An 18,908-nucleotide genomic window follows, 5' to 3' on the forward strand; every position below is an offset into this window, starting at 1 on the left:
TTCCGCCCCACAGAGGCGCAATGACCTGGATGCATTGCAGGTGTGAAGGTGCCCCGCTTCAGCTCGATTACGTTGTCCTGCTATGTCCCAGCTCTCCACCAGACGGAGCCATTTTGCCATAGACAACATCCGTCTACAACTTGAATTCTCTGTCTTACGCCTTCAGCTCAGCTCTGAACGTAAGGTGAGGGACATATCCAGCCCACACATTCTCCGTTCATAAGATGACATTGTTGCAGATCCCCCCCCCCCCCGCCCCATACATGTGAAATAAAGATGATCAGTCAGTTGGATAAACCAGCTTTCCAGCGGGTAACAGACAGTACCCACTCACTGGGCAATTAAAGAAACTTCTTCAGGTTTTGTGTGTTCTTTTATCTGTTGTAATTTCAGGACAATGTTGACATATTCAGGTTCACCATGCTTACTTGCAATTTTGCTAATGACAAACAGATTTTTTTCAGTTTTCAACAAATATGACTGTACTAAATCAGTAATTGTTCAGTGTTTAATTATTAGTATATACATTAATACAAAATGCCAGAATACCTTCTTTGTTTTTATTTCTGATGCCTAATTACATAGGACAGTGCATTATTGCGTGATCCCGAAAGCCTGCAAGCCCTTGGCCGCGGTTAACCTCAAGGGGGCTCCCTGATCGATAATTAATGCATGGAGCTCAATTATACCATCTAGTGTTGAAAAGAGAGTACTGCCACCTATTTTGACACTATATGCAATCACTATGAACCCGTTCTTGATGTAAAAACTGATACATTCTCATTCCCTTGAATACATAATGATAATTTTAAAACACCGCTTTCTAATTATTATTATTTTGTTTAACTACACTTATCTCTGGACAAACATAAGCAAGCACCACCTCGTTACCAAAACAACGATTTCACCTTGCCGTGCCCAGCACGACAAAAGAGAAAAACAGCGATTAAAATAATAAAAAAATCGAAATTAAGCTGTTGTGTTTTGCAATGTGTGTTTATGTCAACACATTATAGAGTAATTTTGCCATGTAAATGCAACAAGTCAATTTTTGGGTAAAAATAATCTTGGTCAGGAAATATATTATATACACTAATACACATGTGACCCTATCCTAACAATTGCTCTCATACAAGAATTCTGGAGGGATTTTACGCTTAGCCTCAAGTTTTGTTTAAAATCCGGTTCCCTCTAGCCCCATATCCTGGCCCCGCCCTTCTGCAACAGCTGACGTAGGTTAAACAGCGGATAGAAGTGAGTGGCGCACGAAGAGGAGTTGGCATAGGAGAACCCCGTTTTACCTGGCAGTGAATATAGCACGGCTGCTTTCACCCCGACAGTCTCAGATATTGACAAACGTGAATTCTGAATTATCGAAAAAAGCCAGGAAAAAATGACTGCTTCCAGACGGAACGAAAATGACTGGCAGGGTTTGGTGAGCGAGGTGAGTGCGATACAGCCTCTTTTGACAGTCGCAAATGATGTGATTCCCGTTCTGCGAGAGGATACTGCTGTCCCAGATCAAACGCAGTCGTAGAAGGTGATTTTGCCATCTGCTAAAGAAAATTATCACCAGAGTTATATGAAGCCCCCCGTCGCATCTACATCTTTTCATGTAAACGACATGCGTATCTGCAGCCCAGTGAGGGACTATACAAGCCGGTGTAGCTGGAAAGTTGCATGTTGGCTTGGTCATCACAACTCATCATTGCAGATACCGATTGCTGTCCTTTAGGGCACTTAGTGCTCAGCCAAATGAGAGCGCTCTTCGTCAACCAAGCGGGTGCAGCAGCCATGCAATAAAGATTCAATACCCCCACCAGAAATTTGGCTTCATGATGCCACCTACAGTGCGCCTTCCACATCGACAACACCAGCTAGTTAAAACGCTTTGGTTAAGTATTTTAGGGATTAAAATTCTGGATCCGTTTTATGCACGAGTCAGTTACAGCATATCTTGCATTAAACTCATTTTATTGCAAGTGCACAGAGAAATTCTAACGTTTTAATTTGAATGAATTTGCAAAGTTATGTGATTTGCATTTTACACAGATAAATCACCGTATGACTAGCAAAACGAGTCACCACATCTGACGGAGAGTAAATTCTGTTGTAGTATTAACTCTTTTGTAAAAAAACCACCAATCTTTAAAAAGTGTTAGTTGTTTGGTGTGACGTAGAGCCTGATGCATCATGTAATACCATGTTATAGGAAGTTATAGTTTAGTTTCTGAAATGGACCTTGAGGTTTCCTTTAATGTTACATATTTCCAAAATAGAATGGTGACATGTTTGAAAAGTATTCTTTTATTGATGTGTTGACCAAAAAAGCTTATGAAAAATGATCAGTTTAGTTCTTTACAGATGGCTGTACTAATAATGTTAGTAATATACTTTAAGTTGGTAAGGACTGACTTGCAAACATAAATGCAAATTTTATAAAACAGAAGGCAGGTTCTCCTTTGGCTTGTTGATATGGGATTCACGTAGAAAACAGATGTCAGAAGAAAATGAAATTATAAGCAGTATCAGGCCACATGTCTGATTAGAATCAGAAAATTGCTTGATTGCAGGTTACAACCTGCAATCTCTTCTTCCATCTTCTAATGATCTAATTAAGCATCAGAGCTGAATATGTACAAAATTAGCTGCTAATTATGTAGAATCTGCGAATGGAAACTGACGGACTTAGAACTTTGAACGGACTTAGAAACCTTTCTACTGTATACTGTGTAAAGATTGGCAACAGAAATGAACATTCATTTCAGCATTAACTTTTTAAAGGAGATTACGCATGTTATCAGTTTTAATTTAATTTCCTTTGCACAATTCACATGTCTCCCTTTGTATGTTGTCTTTACACTGTTCTGGTGAACATTTCCCTTTGGCGCGGAGAATAGCTCCAGTCTTATCGCCCCTCTTTTAACAGGTTTTGTGTTTATTTTTCCGCAGGTGTAGAACAGTGTGTGTTTGCACAGTGTCCACTGTGGGGGGAGTGGCTGTCAGGCTTACTTTGAGCACCTTATTGATGACTTATTCGTCAAACATTCGGAAGTGTCATGCTTATAGTTCTGAGAATGGAATCACTCTCTTTTCAGTATATGAGCCACAAACTATCAGAGCCACTTTACTGGTCACTCACAGCAGAGGTCCAGATATCAGAATGTTTTCTGTCTCTGGGCTCGGTGTTCAGGGAATAAAACAGATTAACTGTGTAGTTCACAAAGGAACAATACACAATGGGCTTCAACATAGAGCTGTATGTCATCTTTGGTGTCCATGCATGCTGAGTTATTTTGCTACTATGCATATCTTTGAGGTTTGATTTAGACAAGTGCACCCTTCGGTTTAAAGGCCAGTCATAACTGTCTTGCTCATGTGCTTGTTTGCAAGCTACCATTGTCTTTTCTCTGGGTAGCTGTAATGATAATGGAGTAGAATAAGCCTTCATTGATCCCTAAGGAGACATTCACATGCCAACAACTATACAACAAATATACCTATTTCCAAAAGAACAACAAAAGAGCTAAAGCAGACAAACGAAGGCAAACCAAAAAACGAACACAGCATGAAATATAATGTGTAAAAGCGGCTCCACCAGTATCTCAGCACCCACACACCCAAACCCAGTCCAGATGCACTCATTAAAGCATCTTATTGCTGCACAGAGGAGTGATCATGGGAATCTTGGCACAATAAAACAACGGCTGGACGTGATCTGCATCTGCATTATTGTGCCGTGGAAGGAGATGCACTTAGTTCTGCATCGTACAAGACAGTTTCTCTGAAATCTGTTTATCCCCTGCGACTTAAAGTGAGCCGAGTGTCCTGGCAACTGCCATGCCTGTCTTCTTAATCAACTGTTGACTTTATTAGCAACTGCTTTTTGCCTAGTTTTCCCCACAGCACACTGGTGCATTAAATGCTGCAGTAGCTGTCACACCCTTGTATAATGCCTTGTTACAGGCAGTAAATGCATTTCATGAGAAAAACCTTGCATGCTCTATGTTGTAACTTGTCCTGACTCACGCAACTATTATATAGCTGTGCTACCTCAAGTGTCTGCAACACCCTGAAATTTTCAATTGGTTGTAGTCTCTCTCTGACCAGACGTATTGTATGTATGAAATGGTGTACCAGCATATGTCGAGTAAGGGTCTATGTGCTTGGTGAAGAAGGAATGGGATACTGATATTTATCAATTGGATATGAATATTGGTTGAATTTGATACTTCAGATATATTTTCGGTATTGTCTGAAATTTGCATTTAGTGTGATGTAAATGTTTATCAGAGTATTGTTGCATCTGTGATCCATGTGTCAACAAGCACTTGAGCTCCCAAAGTTCTAAATGTGCTCATTATAGCTGTCCTGGTGTCTGAAGGTGTGAGTAATACTATGTTTACCATCCAATACTATATGTGTGCCAGAACAGCAGGTTATTCATATTTGCTGTCATTTTTCAACCTGACAGCTGTCTGACACATTTATGGCTCTCCTGTACACCTCTTTGGAGAAAACACAATTTCCACTGGTGCAGCCACATTTGGATAAACATGCTCACACATCACAATAATCCAAGGAACATTTTTAGCATGTCTTTTTTTGTACAAGTGGCTGTGTGGATACATTTCCCTTAAAATAGACATAAGCCTGTTTACCAAAACATTCATTACAAAATAGCTTGCAAGGTTAATTTTATATCTGTAATGGCACATTGTAATTTATGTACAGTTTAGCTGGACAATGGAGAATTTCATGGATGTGAAGAAATATCTTAATATGAGTAATGCGTATCTTTTCAACACTTTATCTGGTCAGAAATTTTTTCACTAATTTGTTCTAAATGCTTCAGTTTTAATTTTTTTTGTGAGGCATAGATATGAACACGGCTGTGCTATAATCAGTTATTATGTTATTGTTGGTCGTGATGTTTCTGGCTTGGGCTCAGTGCTGCCTTTAGGGCATCAGATCCAAAAAACAGAAGCCTAAATCAAAGACAAAAATAAGTTTATGAAGCATTTGTTCTTTATTCTGTGTAGCAAAGAAAGGGAGAAATATGGCTTTAATATGTACGTAGAATATGATTGTGTCAATACCCAAGATGTTTAACTGGCTAGATCGTGAGCTGGTGTGCAAGCTACAGTAGTACAGCTCTCCAGTGGCACAGGGATAGAAGTACTATACGTCAGTAATGGTCTAACCCAGTAATAGTCATCATACATTCGTGTAAGAAAATTGTTCTCTCTAGAGACCCTGTCATAAGGTCTTGGCACAAAACAAATTAAATCACAAGCATACATAGTGAGACTTGTGTTAATGTAATGGCACTGACATTGTTCGTTGCCTAACTTGCTAATTTATAGACATGGCATTGAGCTAAATGCGTAATATCGAGCATTTTACATCATTATCAAACTGGATATGTTTGTTTTCTAACATTAAATGGAAAAAAATTATACCTATTGCCATTCTCCTCAGATAATCAGAGACATATTCTGACCACCACTATGATACATGTTTCTTTGAGCAGGCATGTCCAATCCCCTGATTAATCTTATTGGAGGCAAATGGACAGAATTATGACATATATCCACACACAGTAATGACCTTGTTGTCCTCAGTGATAGTTCCAGCCATGTGCTCATTGCCCCCTTATATAAAGGAGAAGTCTCAGTACTTGCAGTAAAAAGATTGATGTGTAGATTTTAGAGCACTAGAGAAAGACACAGAACGCAATGCCAGGAGCTTTGGCAACCAGTACCTATTTACCATGGTAAATAATGGAACATAAAACCAATCCCAGCCACTGGGGTAAGATCAAGAATTTGACCTCTTGTTCCACGTGCCTGGTGCTGCATGTGCCGCATCCTTTTAGCGGCTTAAGAAGGTGTAAGGATCTGCCTCCGTTCCTCTCTCCTCAGTTCCTGGTGTGCAAGCGCAAGCTGGAGAGCAAGAAGGAGGCCCTGCTCATTCTGTCCAAGGAGCTGGACAGCTGCCAGCAGGAGCGGGACCAGTACAAGCTGATGGCCAATCAGCTGCGGGAACGGCACCAGGGCTTGAAGAAGAAGTACAGAGAGCTCATAGTAAGGCCACGCCCGAGTTCACTCTGAATGAGAAATGTATTAGCTGGGCAGGGGTAATTGTTCATACTGACTGGACACATTGGTGTTACTGTTGTGTTTTTTTTTAAAGTGGATAGAATAACGAGCAACTTTCTTGTTTGTTGTAATCCTAAATTTTGAGTAAATTAAATGAGACAAGGAGGTGATTGGTCTTTAGATGTTAGCTGTTACATTGGATAAATGAATGGATATGTTATTTTAGGGGGAAATTATGTGTGTTTTCTGCCTTTGTTGTAAGCCTTGTAAGTTTAAAAGAAAGTCACCCATGGCGAAATGTCACTTGCAGTATGTTGCAGAACCCTATACAGAGGAAGGGAAATGGTAATGTTGTCATTGTCATAGCTGCATGTAGATGAATAATGACTGGAGATGTGTTCATATTTATTGTAGGATGGGGACCCCAGTTTACCTCCTGAAAAACGAAATCAGGTATGCCTAGAGACAAGAAGTCCTGTCTCTTTCATTGGATGTATTATTGTGGTGATTTGAAGTTATGGTTAAGTGTTAAAATAAAGAGCGTTGTATATGCTTCTGCTTTAACAGGGCCTTACCAATGATGGAAGTGTTCTCTGCACTTTATGGCTGATGTGTGCTGTTTGTGGAGATTGTACATCTATGATGACCTTGCATTCTTTCTTTGAGACTGTGGATATGCTGTGCCACCAGCCATGCTTATTTTGCTGTGGGAAAACAGGAAAAGGGTCTATATTAAAATACTGTAGATGAAGGTTAAATAACTGAAATCAACTGAAATAACTGAGTTATTCACCTAGAAATGTGTAGAAATTGGATATCAATTCTGTGTTGCTTGTTACAAAAAGAAAACAAATAGTGTATCCAAGCAGGCCACATGAACGTTAATACATTTACAAATCCAAGAGGGCACAGTAAGCCGGTTGTTGGAGAAATTAGAACAGATGTGGATGGTGGCTAATGAGACTAGACTAGCAAAGTCAGAATGCTGAAGGTATCTGCTAAATACAAGATCATAGCAGTTGAACCAGATACTTTCCCAAGAGCTTTGTGACTTCTGTGATCTTGTTAGCGTAGAAGTGGAAAGGAACTGAGCCAATATTTGGTCAGCACATTGACGTATTTAACCCAGGGCCACGCATATTCAATTGTATGACTGCATTGTACCTTATTCATAAATATATTCCCTTTTACTGTTAGAGAAGTACTTCTCTTTTATTGTCAAATTTAGCGCACAGAGTTATAGTAATGCACAAAAAGATTTAGGAGACAGTGGTGGAACATTACAGAAAAAGTCCTTGCACTCAGAAGGGGGGATTATTTCACGGCAGGCGCAGTAACATCTGGGCTGAGGTTTGGCGAGGTGCTCTGCTGTGCGGTAATTCCTGTCTGTGGAGCTCCGCTGGCTGCCCAGTGTACTCCGCCTGTGTCTTATCCTCTGTCCTGTCTCCGTAACTCTCCCTCTTTCCACCCCCATCCCCCACCCCCCCGCCTCTCCCTGCCCAGGTGAACCTGGCCCAGCTGTTGAGAGACTCCCGAGAGAGGAGTAAACAGCTCGCCGACGAGATGAAGGAACTGAATCAGCGGCTGGCGGAGTCCCAGGGGGATAACAAGGTACGGCATCCATCTTCGCACCCTCCTCCGTGCACACACACTCCACCTCGTGAATCACACACAGCGACTGTGGACGCAGCTGTGGGGACGCAGACTGCACAAACACACCCTTTGAGGAGAAAGTCTCGGTGTGTGACTAATCCGCTAAGTCCAGTGAGCAGATGCATAAAGCCCCTGGTAACGTAGCGCAGTGATGAACTCTTTAACCAGTAGACTCTCGGTGTCACCAGGGGGACCTCAGCCGGAAAGGTTTATGGGAGTTCATGACCCCCCCCCTTCTGTTTCCCCTCCGCCACCCCAGCTCCTGAGGATGACTATTGCCAGACAGAGGCTGGGGGATGAAGAGGTTGGGGCGCGTCACTTCCCTGCCCACGAGCGTGAGGACCTGGTGCAGCAGCTGGAGAGGGCGCGCGTGCTGGTGAGAAGCAGGCGGCCGGCTCATCCCAGCCTCTAAGTGCACACTTTGTCAGGAAAAGCTCTGTCCTCTATGATGGAGCATTGTAAATGACTCAAAACTTTTTCTAGATAAAAGAAGTAAACACCCTTGAATAATGTTGTAATCACATGTATTGGTTGGTTCCTTTGGAAAGGAATTTTGTCCCTCATCTCAGTGTGCATTGGATGCTAAAAGCATTGATTAGGACAAAGAGTATGCAATATGAGTCAAGTATTTCTTGCATTTGCTTTGTCAAATCATGTCCACCCTGTCTTTTAGAGTATCAACACTTAACACTCAACCCTGTTTATATGATAATGTTTTGGAAATCCTGTCAGGCACGCTTAATTTTGATCTGTAAATGCAATGTCTTTCTGGTTGTGCATTTCTGACTAATTGGTTGTGTAAGGGCTACTTGTTTCCATTTCGTAAATCCTTTCCTAATAGAATATCTGCTGATCTGATTTTCAGTTGCCTTATTGGTTCCCGTTGAAACTAATTACTGTAGGATCCTTTGACGTAGTCTGTGTCTAATGGGTAATGTATGTCTGGGCTTCTCTTTATGTGCAGAATGAGGAGCTGGAGCACAGCCTGAAGGCCTCAGCCGACGAGCTGCAGGATGTGAAGGCGGAGCGGGCCGTGTTCCAGGAGAAGGCCAACAGGCTCAACCTGGAGCTCAACCACATCCTCGGAGGCCACGAGAACCGCATCATCGACGTGGACGCGCTCTGCATGGAGAACCGGTGTGTGTGTGTGTGTCTGAGGGGCGGGGCCATTTGAGGAAGGTCACAGGGGGATTGTGGGAGATGTTGCCTTATGTGATAGAGTGCAGCATGTTTTCATTTAAATTTTTCTGCACTTAGTACAAAACTTTTCAAATCTGACTCGATTTTGGCTGGAATGTAGTGTGATGAGCGAAGAAAACTGAGTCACACATTCACATTGTGAACTTTAATAATTCAAGACTCTTTAAGTGAGAGCTATTGGCAGTGGATTGTCTTGCGTTTACACATTTGATATGTTTTTAAACAGTAACTCTATTACCTGGTATTTATGAAATCATTTTCCTTATATCTTTTGAAACAAACACCAAATGAAATGGGAATTCAGCTCGGGGCTGTTTTCTGTGTCTCCATGGCAATTGTGGCTTTACTTTGCTCTGCCTTTCCAATCACTGAAATCAGCAGTAGAGCTTAAAGGAGATTGAAATACTCAGGCAGACGTAGGAGGCGGTCAGGAGGACTGCATTTTAAACCTCTATGCTGGCACCATTTCACATGACCACGTCTCTTAAATAAATGACAGGAATTATAGGAATTATTTTCACATCGATTGGTTCCACTCTGAACTGCTTATGACTGGGTCCTGTTTTGGACCATGTGTACAAAACTGTTCTGGGGTTGCTGCATTCCTACAGATTAAGTTATTAGACAAGTTCTTAGAACAGCCTGAGACCTATTCCGATTAGAAACTGATGAGATTCACCTAATATCAGTTTAAATGTCAGTTTATAGCTGTTTGTGCAGTTTGAAAGTTAAACCTGGTGCAGCTTTACTGAAGAACCCTTTCTTCTCAGGTACTTACAGGAGCGATTTAAGCAACTCCAAGAAGAAGTCAACCTGCTCAAAATGAACATAATGAAGTACAAGGTAAATGGTGTGAAAGTTTAATTAACTTTCTGCAGGTGACAATTGATATTATAGAGGTGTCTGTTTCATTTGCATTAGGTATCTTGCATGTCCACCTATGATAATGTCCAATCTAACATTTCCGGTTACATAGTTTTAAATGATAAACTATGGTGAAGTTAGTGTAGGCTTTTACTGATGAGAACATACAAGTGTTCTACACTACTGTGAGTATTTCCCATTTAGGGACAATGAGCTGTTCAACATGATGTAAGACAATGATGACAAAGCATATTGTAGTAGCAATAGAGGACATGAAAACCTATATATTTGCTATATTATATACTATATATTATATATTAATATATATTAACTATATATTTTTTATATATTTTGCCCTGTGTTTCATAAAAAGTATACTCATTATGCACTTTACACCTCAGTGAATGCTCTGCTGATTAATACAGTACAGAGTTATTTCAAAGTGAAAAATACTAACACTAAAAATACTTTAATAAAAGTACTATCAACATTTCTGGTGAAGGTGTGTAAAGTCCCATGGTTTCAGGTCTCCATTATTGGTGCTGTGTGTCTTAAACCTGAATCGTGTGTGTGTGTGTGTGTGTGTGTGTGTGTGTGTGTGTGTGTGTGTGTGTGTGTGTGTCTGGATATCTGATTGTGTGTGTGTGTGTGTCTGGATATCTGTGTGTCTGTGTGTGTCTGGAGCGTTCATCAATGTCAGTGTGTGTTGATTTGTAGAACGCTCTGGAGCGGAGGAAGAACTCTAAAACGTGCGGTAAATCCAAGAGCGGGGGCCTCACGGGAGTCCTCTCCGCCAAGCAAGGTACGTCTCACTCCCCCCGCAGCACCCTGAGGGAAGGGGGATCTCGCAGGAGCCGTCTGCCCACAGGCTTTCTTTAAAACCACACTGAACTGAAATCTCTCGTCTCTATTTCATCCCAAATACAGCCCTGAAACTTTCTGTATGTATGTAGGACTTTTATCATTGTTGAATGAAATTATAATTGGCTAATATTACCTGCGGCCCTGAATAAGCAGATTGTGAGCTCTGTGAGGAAATGAAATGATGATTGGGTCCCGCAGAGGTGACTTAAGAACCTTAGAGCTGGACACTGAGGCCACAACTGGTCACTCCAGATTTGATGCTTAAAACTCTGCTTTGAAATAGTTTGCTAAGCGCTAACTTGCCAAGGTTTCAAAGCTCTGCAGCCATTCAATCATTCTGTCCTCGCTGGATGAATCCGGGCAAACAAAGGCTGCGTTTGGACTGTCAGCTGTAGCTGTCATTGTCTGCTAATGGAAAACTGTCTAGATGGGCCCGGGTGGCTGTGCTGTGAGTTTAACTTTGTGCGGAGGCGTGTGCGGTGTGCTCATTGTTTGGAGATCTCCGCAGTGCATGAGCTGCTGTCCGAAGACAATGGCTGCGGTCTGCCCGCCACACCTCAATCTATCTCCGACCTCAAGTCCCTGGCCACCTCCCTGCTCGAGACCATCCATGAAAAGAACATTGTCATACAGCACCAGCGCCAGACAAACAAGTATGGCTCTGTCTTCTTCCTTTTATTTTCCTTCTCTCTTTCTTTTTTTTGTTCTTTCTGGTATTACTCTTTTTCTTTTACTTTCTTTGTCCCCTTTTCGTCATTGTTTTCTCTTTTTAGCATGTGTGTTCTAACCTTTATTCTTATTTTTTCTCTTTCCTTTTTTGGCCTGCATGATTCCGTTGCCTGTTTTTTTGCCTCAAATCTCTTGTAAACTTAAATTGCTTATTATATGTTGATAGGCATATAATGTAAGGAGTTTACCAGGTTTTCTCATTGAATGTCCAAGTGAGGTGAATGCCACCTCACTCACAGCTGGTCAATGAGGACCTCTGACTGAACTCTGTCACTGTCCCATAGGATTCTGGGAAACAGAGTTGCCGAGCTGGAGAAAAAGCTGAAAACCCTGGAAGTGTCTGGCCTGTGGTGTCTTCCCGGTTGGTATTACATTGTGCATCTCTGGCCTGTTTTCACTAACACAGTCATGCATGTTATGCTTGTGCCCCATCTGCATGATTATATTCATGTGGTCCTGGATGGAGCCCAGGCGCTGGCTTCCTGACAAGCGTCGTCTTCCACACTGGGCGTCGTGTTTGTATCTGCATGATGGAGGGTGCTTGTTTTAGTTCTGCAGGGCCCAAAGCACGTGTCACCTTTGTCTTCTAACACCGTGGAATCGAGAATGCCATTTCTCTACTCTAAACCACTGAAACCTATTCTCTGTTCAACAGAAAGCGCGTTACACAACGTCTGTGTCACAGATCTCACTAACAGTGTTGCATGTAGGGAGCATTCTTTATTAAACAAAAGCAGTTGAACCTGTTTATTTCAAGCAGCAGTACAGGGATCTGCCATGCATTGCATCAGTGCAGTGGTACCTCATTCAGTATTTGTTGTACAGTTGCATATGCCAACAATATTGGTGCAATGGGGAGGGCCTTGCTGAATTTCCCTTGCATTGCCTTGCACATTTGATGTTCACAAACCCTGCCTGCTGACTCAGACTATCAAAATCATGCATTTTATTATTAAAAACACAGACATTTGAGCCGCTGTCATATAAACTCCCAGCACACAAGACATCCTCTGAACCACCAGTATTTTTTTTTTCTTTATACATCTCTAATCTACTTCGTGAATGTGTAGTTTTGCACATTTTTTCCGTTCTTTTATTTTAAGGTTATCACTTTTTGCTTTTAAACTTTTGGCTTAGAATAATGACGTGCAGGTAAAAGTAAAAGGACAAAGGAGTTAACTGAATGTCTCTCTTCCCTCTGTGCTGCCTGAAGGCCTGACCTACAGTGTTTCACTGGGAGTAGGAAGTATGTTTCTGCTATCCTCGTGTTTGTTCCATTGCCTGCACTGCCCGTGTCGCGCCAACAGTATTACGAGTAGCCTGCCAGACACTACCTTATCCCTGTGTATCCCTTTCCCCATGTTCGTCTGTGTCTCAGTCAGGAACCAGCACAGTGTACATTTTTTTCTTCCACTTTGAATATTACAGTAGTATTGTCTTGTTTGTAGATTTATCAAACAAGACAAAAAGAAGAGGAAAAATAAAGGAGTTTTCTTTTTTTCCTCTTAGTGTTTTAGCTTGCCAGTCAACTCGGTGCTTGTGTGTACCATTCTCAGATTTCATTCTCAGAATTATAATCCTGCATGCTTGAACACCAACATCAATTTTCAAACTGGCTCATTTTATTACTATGGGAAAAAATCTAAATAGAGGAATCAGAGGGTCCTTGTAATCAGTGACTGTCCTGTGTACATTAGTATTTTTTTGGAGTATTTGGAGATTTGCTTTCTGAAAATATGGATGAATGATGGACTTGGTGTTGAAATATTTCAAAATAAAGGTTTCAGAGCATGGAATAATTGCATTCCTCAACAAACTAAATCCCTGTCATCCAATTTTATTGGAAGAACAAACTCCCCAATCCTCAGGTTGTCCACTGAATTGAAATTCCAATTAAGGACAAAACTGACAAAAAAAGAAGTAGAAATAATCATAATAGTTTCATTAAAAGCCTGAAACAACTTCTGATTTTCAAAAACAGCATTGCATTAGTATGATAAACTGAAGTGGCAGATCAATGCCCAGCTAATCTGCCCCAAGAGAATGCAGTGTTATTATTTCAATTCACTTTGATGTTAATACCCACTGTTCCCAGTAAGACTGTAAAGATATGCAGGATATATAATGTATAATGAAGACATGTGTCATTTCAATTTTTAACCAAATATTTTGAGTTCAAAATGTCAGTGAAGAGGTTATGAGCTGAATTGGTTGCAGCCGCAGTTTCACAAATGCCTTGTACTATCATGTATGTGATCTGAAGGGGAAATTTAGAAAGTTAAATATCCAATGAAATTAAGGTTCAGTGAGCATTTGCCATTTCATCAGTGCACAGAAGTGCTGCGGTTTTTTCAACGACATCCTCTATGCTGATTTTGTGCTGCAGGACTTCTGAAATAAATGCAATACTTACAATATCCAGTAGAGGGGGATGTGGCACTTTGTTTTAAGTTCCTCCCTGGCTTCAAAAATCCTGCGCTGTGAAGCTTGCCTGTCATAAGACTGTCATTCTCCCACCATAAAACTGACAAGCATCCATTACTGAAAATGATTGCCCACATTACAAACACATTTAGGGAATGTGCTGTTATTAGGGAATTTGTAGACGAGACAGAAAGTGGCTCATGAGTCAGTTCATGAAAGTGAAAGTGGAGAAGAGTGGCCTGGCTAAGATGGACAGAGATGGGTGGAGAAAAGCAGGCCGGGTATGTGATTCGAGTCCAAACATTAAAACGGAAAAGCACATTGTTAGCATCTGGGGGGGAAAACTCAATTTGAGTCCGAAACAACCCCCCCCCCCCCCCCCCCCCCCCAGAGGGCCTTCCCTTGAAGGAGCTGCCGAAAAACATACCATCTGAAAAGCTGTCAGACTATATCACCCACACTAGCAACAATGAGCCCACTCACCATACCGAGGACAGGCAGACAGGAACGTCCTGAAGGGCATCGTATAACTAAGGTCTATTTAAACTGAAAACTGGAAGCACAGTGCGCTCTTTGTCTATCCAGACCACTCATGTGAGGTAGACACAGTGCCGCTGCTCGATTGAGGTTATTAAGCTCTGGCTTTGTTCCTGCTCTCTTGTTTCCCCGGTGTCGTGTCTCTCGTGGAGCGGCGTTGACGTCTCTGGCAGTCACGACGGAAGGCGCTCGCAGCGCTATTTCCAACTGACAGACCTGCTGCATTGTCAAAATAACCTTTCCAGTGCGTATGGATATGTGGCTCCCTGTGTGACTCTGCATACCCGTGACTCGGAGAAGACAGGCAGTGGGGCGTCTGTTTAAATGTAGGAGCAGGACGAATGGGGGGGAACCAGATGCCTGCCAGGAGTTAAAAGCCACTCCTTAGTTCCCCCTCCTTACTCAGCAAGGCACAGCATGGCGTTGTGAAACTCGGGGCTTGTGTAGCATACATAATTACCAGAACTTTTAATTGCCTTTGGCAGTCTGCAGAACATGTTATCAGCAGTCTCGTCATCCACCGAAGTCAGTGAAGTTCGGCGGCATTTTAGCGTGTGGCTCAGTGAGGTAGACACCAGTGAATCAGGGCCTCTGTCTCTGCAGGTGGAGAGATGAGGAATTACTTTCCTCTTTTTTTTTTTTTAAATAATGTCTTAGTGGCGAAGCTGTCCTGCTTCGCCCTGTTGACTCTTCGATTCAGCCAAATAGCTCTTCTGTGGAACTTCTGTCTATTAAGGCATATGACAACTTCAGTTCTTACCCAAGCAGGGAACATTCATACACAAGCATTGTTAGGATCCCAGTCACATTCTTAACCAACATCTAACACTTGGAATATGTGTAATTATAGAGTATGAGTCATTTTACACAGAAAAATCTAAGATAACACTTTATATTGACTGAAGACAAGCCATCCAGGCAAACCAATATATGTGGAGTACAGAGATTACAGTTTTTCTGCATGTACCTTAGTGACATTCACTTTCTACTTCATACACTTGTTAGAGGAGTCAAATGGGTCAGCGTTTCCCTCAGTAGCCCTTAGATCATTTGAGTCACTGCTGGCAGATAATGCTGGTTTTAATGCATCAGGATCGTGGCTGCAGTGCCTTCCATCATCAGACCCGCTCTGTATTTCACTTGCGAGAAACCAGAGCCCCGTCTGACGCCTGATTGGATTAGAACAAGCCCTCTTGTGAGTGAGACGCATGCCCAATGATCTGTTCACCCAGAAACTCCCCCTCATTTAGGCACGCAGGAGTGGATAAGTGAGCCTTAAAGTCACACCCCACCCATTTGAACCTGTTGGTCTGCTGCGGAGGGCATTACCCTCTGTCTCCCAAATAATCGGGAGCACACGATGCCGCCAAGAACCAATCAGAGGAGACTCGTCCCTGATGGAACTGAAAATATGATCTATGAAGGTTTGCTTTGTGTGTTTGACCCCCGTCTAGTGGAAATGGCAAGAGAAAATGCACTACGGAGTGAAAATGAGAGCTCAGTTAAGGGGGAAGCCAATCAATTACTGTTATGTATCATACAGCAAACATGTTGTGCTTGCAAAAGCAGTGCAAGGGGCATAGTATTGGACACAAGGCAAGCATGGTACATTTTCATCACACAGCAGCTGGGATGCTAGCGGAGTCCCATTCGGGTTGTGACATGGCTGGTTTGGCAGCAGCTCTTTTTAAACACAGAACGTCCTACGCTGTCATCCATTTATGTTTGTTTTTCAAACGTCAGTGGCCTCGGAGCCTCTTTCCTCCATCCAGTGTTAAAGCGTAAGCAGTGTCGATGCTCGTTTTTTTGATGTCTCCAGTATATAGTGTACGTTCCCCTGTGAATAGCATATGGCGTCGGTCCACAATGCGTGCAAGCAGCACTAATGAAGACTGATGAGAGGAAACTGCAGCCACTTCCTGTGAATCCAGCACTGTTCATGTGTGAAGCCTCTGTCCTTTCCTGCTTACACATGCACCTTTCAGAGACAGCCCCCACGCTGGCACTCTGTCTCTTAGTTTTATATTCTATTAAGGAAACATTTGTGGTGTGTGTGCACGTGTGCGTATGTATGTGTGTGCGTGCGTCTGTGCGTGCGTGAATGCATGTATGTGTGTGTGTGGGTGTGGGTGGAGGAGTTGGGGGCCGGACATGTGACATGTGTTGAGTAAACCGTCCTGCAAGTGAGAAGTAACCGCCGCTTCTGCGGGCTTTATGACTTGTGGCAAATAGGAGGAAGAGACACCATTAGCCTGAATGAGAGCCAGTGGCCTCGGTCTCATCTGCTGGGCCCCGCGCAGCAGCCAGTGCAACAGAGAGTGCAGCCACCCAAAGGTGAGTGTGTAATTGTGTGTAACTGGCTGCGCTGTTCATTAACGATGCCCTCGGCGAGCGACAAAAGTGCCGTAATTAGTAGTGCACGCTCCCCTTCCCGCCTCTCCTTCACAAAGCCCTTATTGGTGCTGATGGATAAGTACCCATTCCTCTCAAATGCCATGGCATTTTGAAAATGCTAGCAAATTCTGCCCACTGACATTCAAAACGTGGGCCGTGTTTTGACGGAGGCCTATAAATATGGACTCTGCCGTGCAAAATGATTTTCGGCGGGGGTGGGGGTGGGGGGGGAAGTTTTCCGCCCCTGCGTGGAGTCTTTAACCTTTTGGCTGAACGTTCCCAAATAGGGGTCAGTAATCCCTGAAATGAGAGCAGGTTTTAGAGAGGTGGCAGGACTAAGCTGTTCCCATCAAAAGGCTGGCCGTCATGCTTTTGTCCCCGTTTATATGATACTGTTGCTCTATTATTAGGATTTAACCATAGAGGCCCCATTATTTTCCCTACAAATAATGGGTATAACTTACTTTATTCCTACAGTGGAGATTTGAACATACTCTTCTTTTGTTTTGCAAATGATTCATGTTTTTGTTTTCATCCAGCTAAACAAAGTTCCATGACTAATTCAGAAAATCACCATTTTGTTTGAGATATGAAATTGTCATACATTGGTCATATCCTATTCAAAACAGCTGCGTTACAAAATGTAGTTGCTGTGTGACAAAGGAGTTGGTCAGGCGGTGACCTGCCTCACAGTATGTTCTGTGCTTAATAACGCATTAGCAAATTGAGATGCGTTTCCGTGATCGCCGAGCTCACACCATGACCATTAATCTTGTTTGTCTCCAATCTGATCAGATGACAGGACTGGAAGTAAGGAAGCGTCAACATGGGAACGAGGCACACCTGGCAACGACAGTCACCCAAAAGTGTGGCCCAGTTCCCGAGCCGGTCCAGATGGCAGCAGTGAGGAGGGCGCACCTGTTTGTTTGGACACCTCTGAGCGCGGTGCCAGAGGCAGGGTGGAGCCGACGGAGCAGGAGGAGGAGGAGATAGATAAGCGGGGGGCGGAGATTGTCAAGCTGACAGAGGAGCAGGCTGCTGCCGAGTTGGAGACCCTGACCGAGGAGCAGGAGAAGGAGGCGGCCGCTACCCCTGCCCTTGAGGCCGAGCCCTCTATAGACAGCCCCTTAGAACACTCACAAGCACAAGCTCCTCCCACTCCTTCAGACCCCGCCCCAGAGGAGGGGCTTCTTTCCAACCACACACCAGAGCAGGAGCTCCCAGAGGCCTCTGGCAGGAAAGAGGCCTTTAACCTTACATCTATACTTTGTTCCCAGGCCAGCAGTTCCTCTTACACTGAGGAGTCAGGCCCTGCCAGTGCCACAGAGCAGAATGACAGCTACTTCTGCGAAAGCCTTGCATAGTCTTTTTTTCTACCCCCCCCCCCGCTAATGAAGACATAGAGGCGTTCGCGGGGAGAGAGACACGCCACGCTGCCTTGGGCTTCTGCTGTGAAACTTGCCTTATCTGTGGTGTTTGCTTTGTTCCCATCCCATTTGCTTTTCTGTGTTTTCTTTAGAAACGTTTACTCTGCGTGACATACAGAGGGCCTGTCTGATCAGGTCTAAGATCTGCAGCGCTTCCGTTTGTGCCATGTCTGAAGAAACCTGTCTATGAAACACACGTGCCCTTGAAGAGATTGACAGATGAATGAGGTATGAGAGGTTTTCTGCAAGCAGCTAGGTTTCTGTTGCATGCTTTCTCCACAAGCACTCCAAAGAGATTTCCTGCACACCACACTTCAGGAGGAGATATCCAGACAAACCTTTGAAAGTAGACAATTGCAATGAACAAATACACTCATACACAATTTATGACAAATATGCAGACCAGACATCTTAGGGTTATATATATATATAATCATCTTTAATTATATAGGGATATGATTTTTGTTCACAAGCAGAAACAAAGCAGAAATTAATCACATGGGATGAAAGGGGTTTAGCTGTAGCTTTGTATCTTGCTGAAAACACGACTCATTTTTATTGGTCCAGCTGTATCTGGCTTAGAATCTCAAAATCAATGCAGTGCGTTTGCAGCACAGACACAGGAGTGAAGTTAAAAAACATCAAACATGTCAAAGTCCCAGGGTTTGCAGAGTTATGATAACCTCTTGTGATGTTCTTGCACAACACCGTTGTT

General features: G+C 42.9%; 1 protein-coding gene across 1 annotated transcript; it reads left to right on the forward strand.

Moving 5' to 3' along the window:
• Positions 1 to 1,255: 1,255 nt before the first annotated feature.
• LOC118793304 (coiled-coil domain-containing protein 149-like) lies at positions 1,256 to 18,604 on the forward strand. Its single transcript, XM_036551426.1, has 13 exons — positions 1,256 to 1,444; positions 5,925 to 6,086; positions 6,516 to 6,554; positions 7,605 to 7,712; positions 8,014 to 8,130; positions 8,719 to 8,891; positions 9,725 to 9,797; positions 10,536 to 10,620; positions 11,191 to 11,335; positions 11,696 to 11,772; positions 12,625 to 12,657; positions 16,605 to 16,706; positions 17,562 to 18,604. Exons 1-13 carry the CDS (start codon positions 1,394 to 1,396, stop codon positions 18,128 to 18,130), a joined length of 1,734 nt encoding a protein of 577 aa, XP_036407319.1. The 5' UTR covers positions 1,256 to 1,393; the 3' UTR covers positions 18,131 to 18,604.
• Positions 18,605 to 18,908: the final 304 nt, after the last annotated feature.

The sequence above is a fragment of the Megalops cyprinoides genome, chromosome 18 (genome assembly GCF_013368585.1).
Source record: "Megalops cyprinoides isolate fMegCyp1 chromosome 18, fMegCyp1.pri, whole genome shotgun sequence".
NCBI lineage: Eukaryota > Metazoa > Chordata > Actinopteri > Elopiformes > Megalopidae > Megalops > Megalops cyprinoides.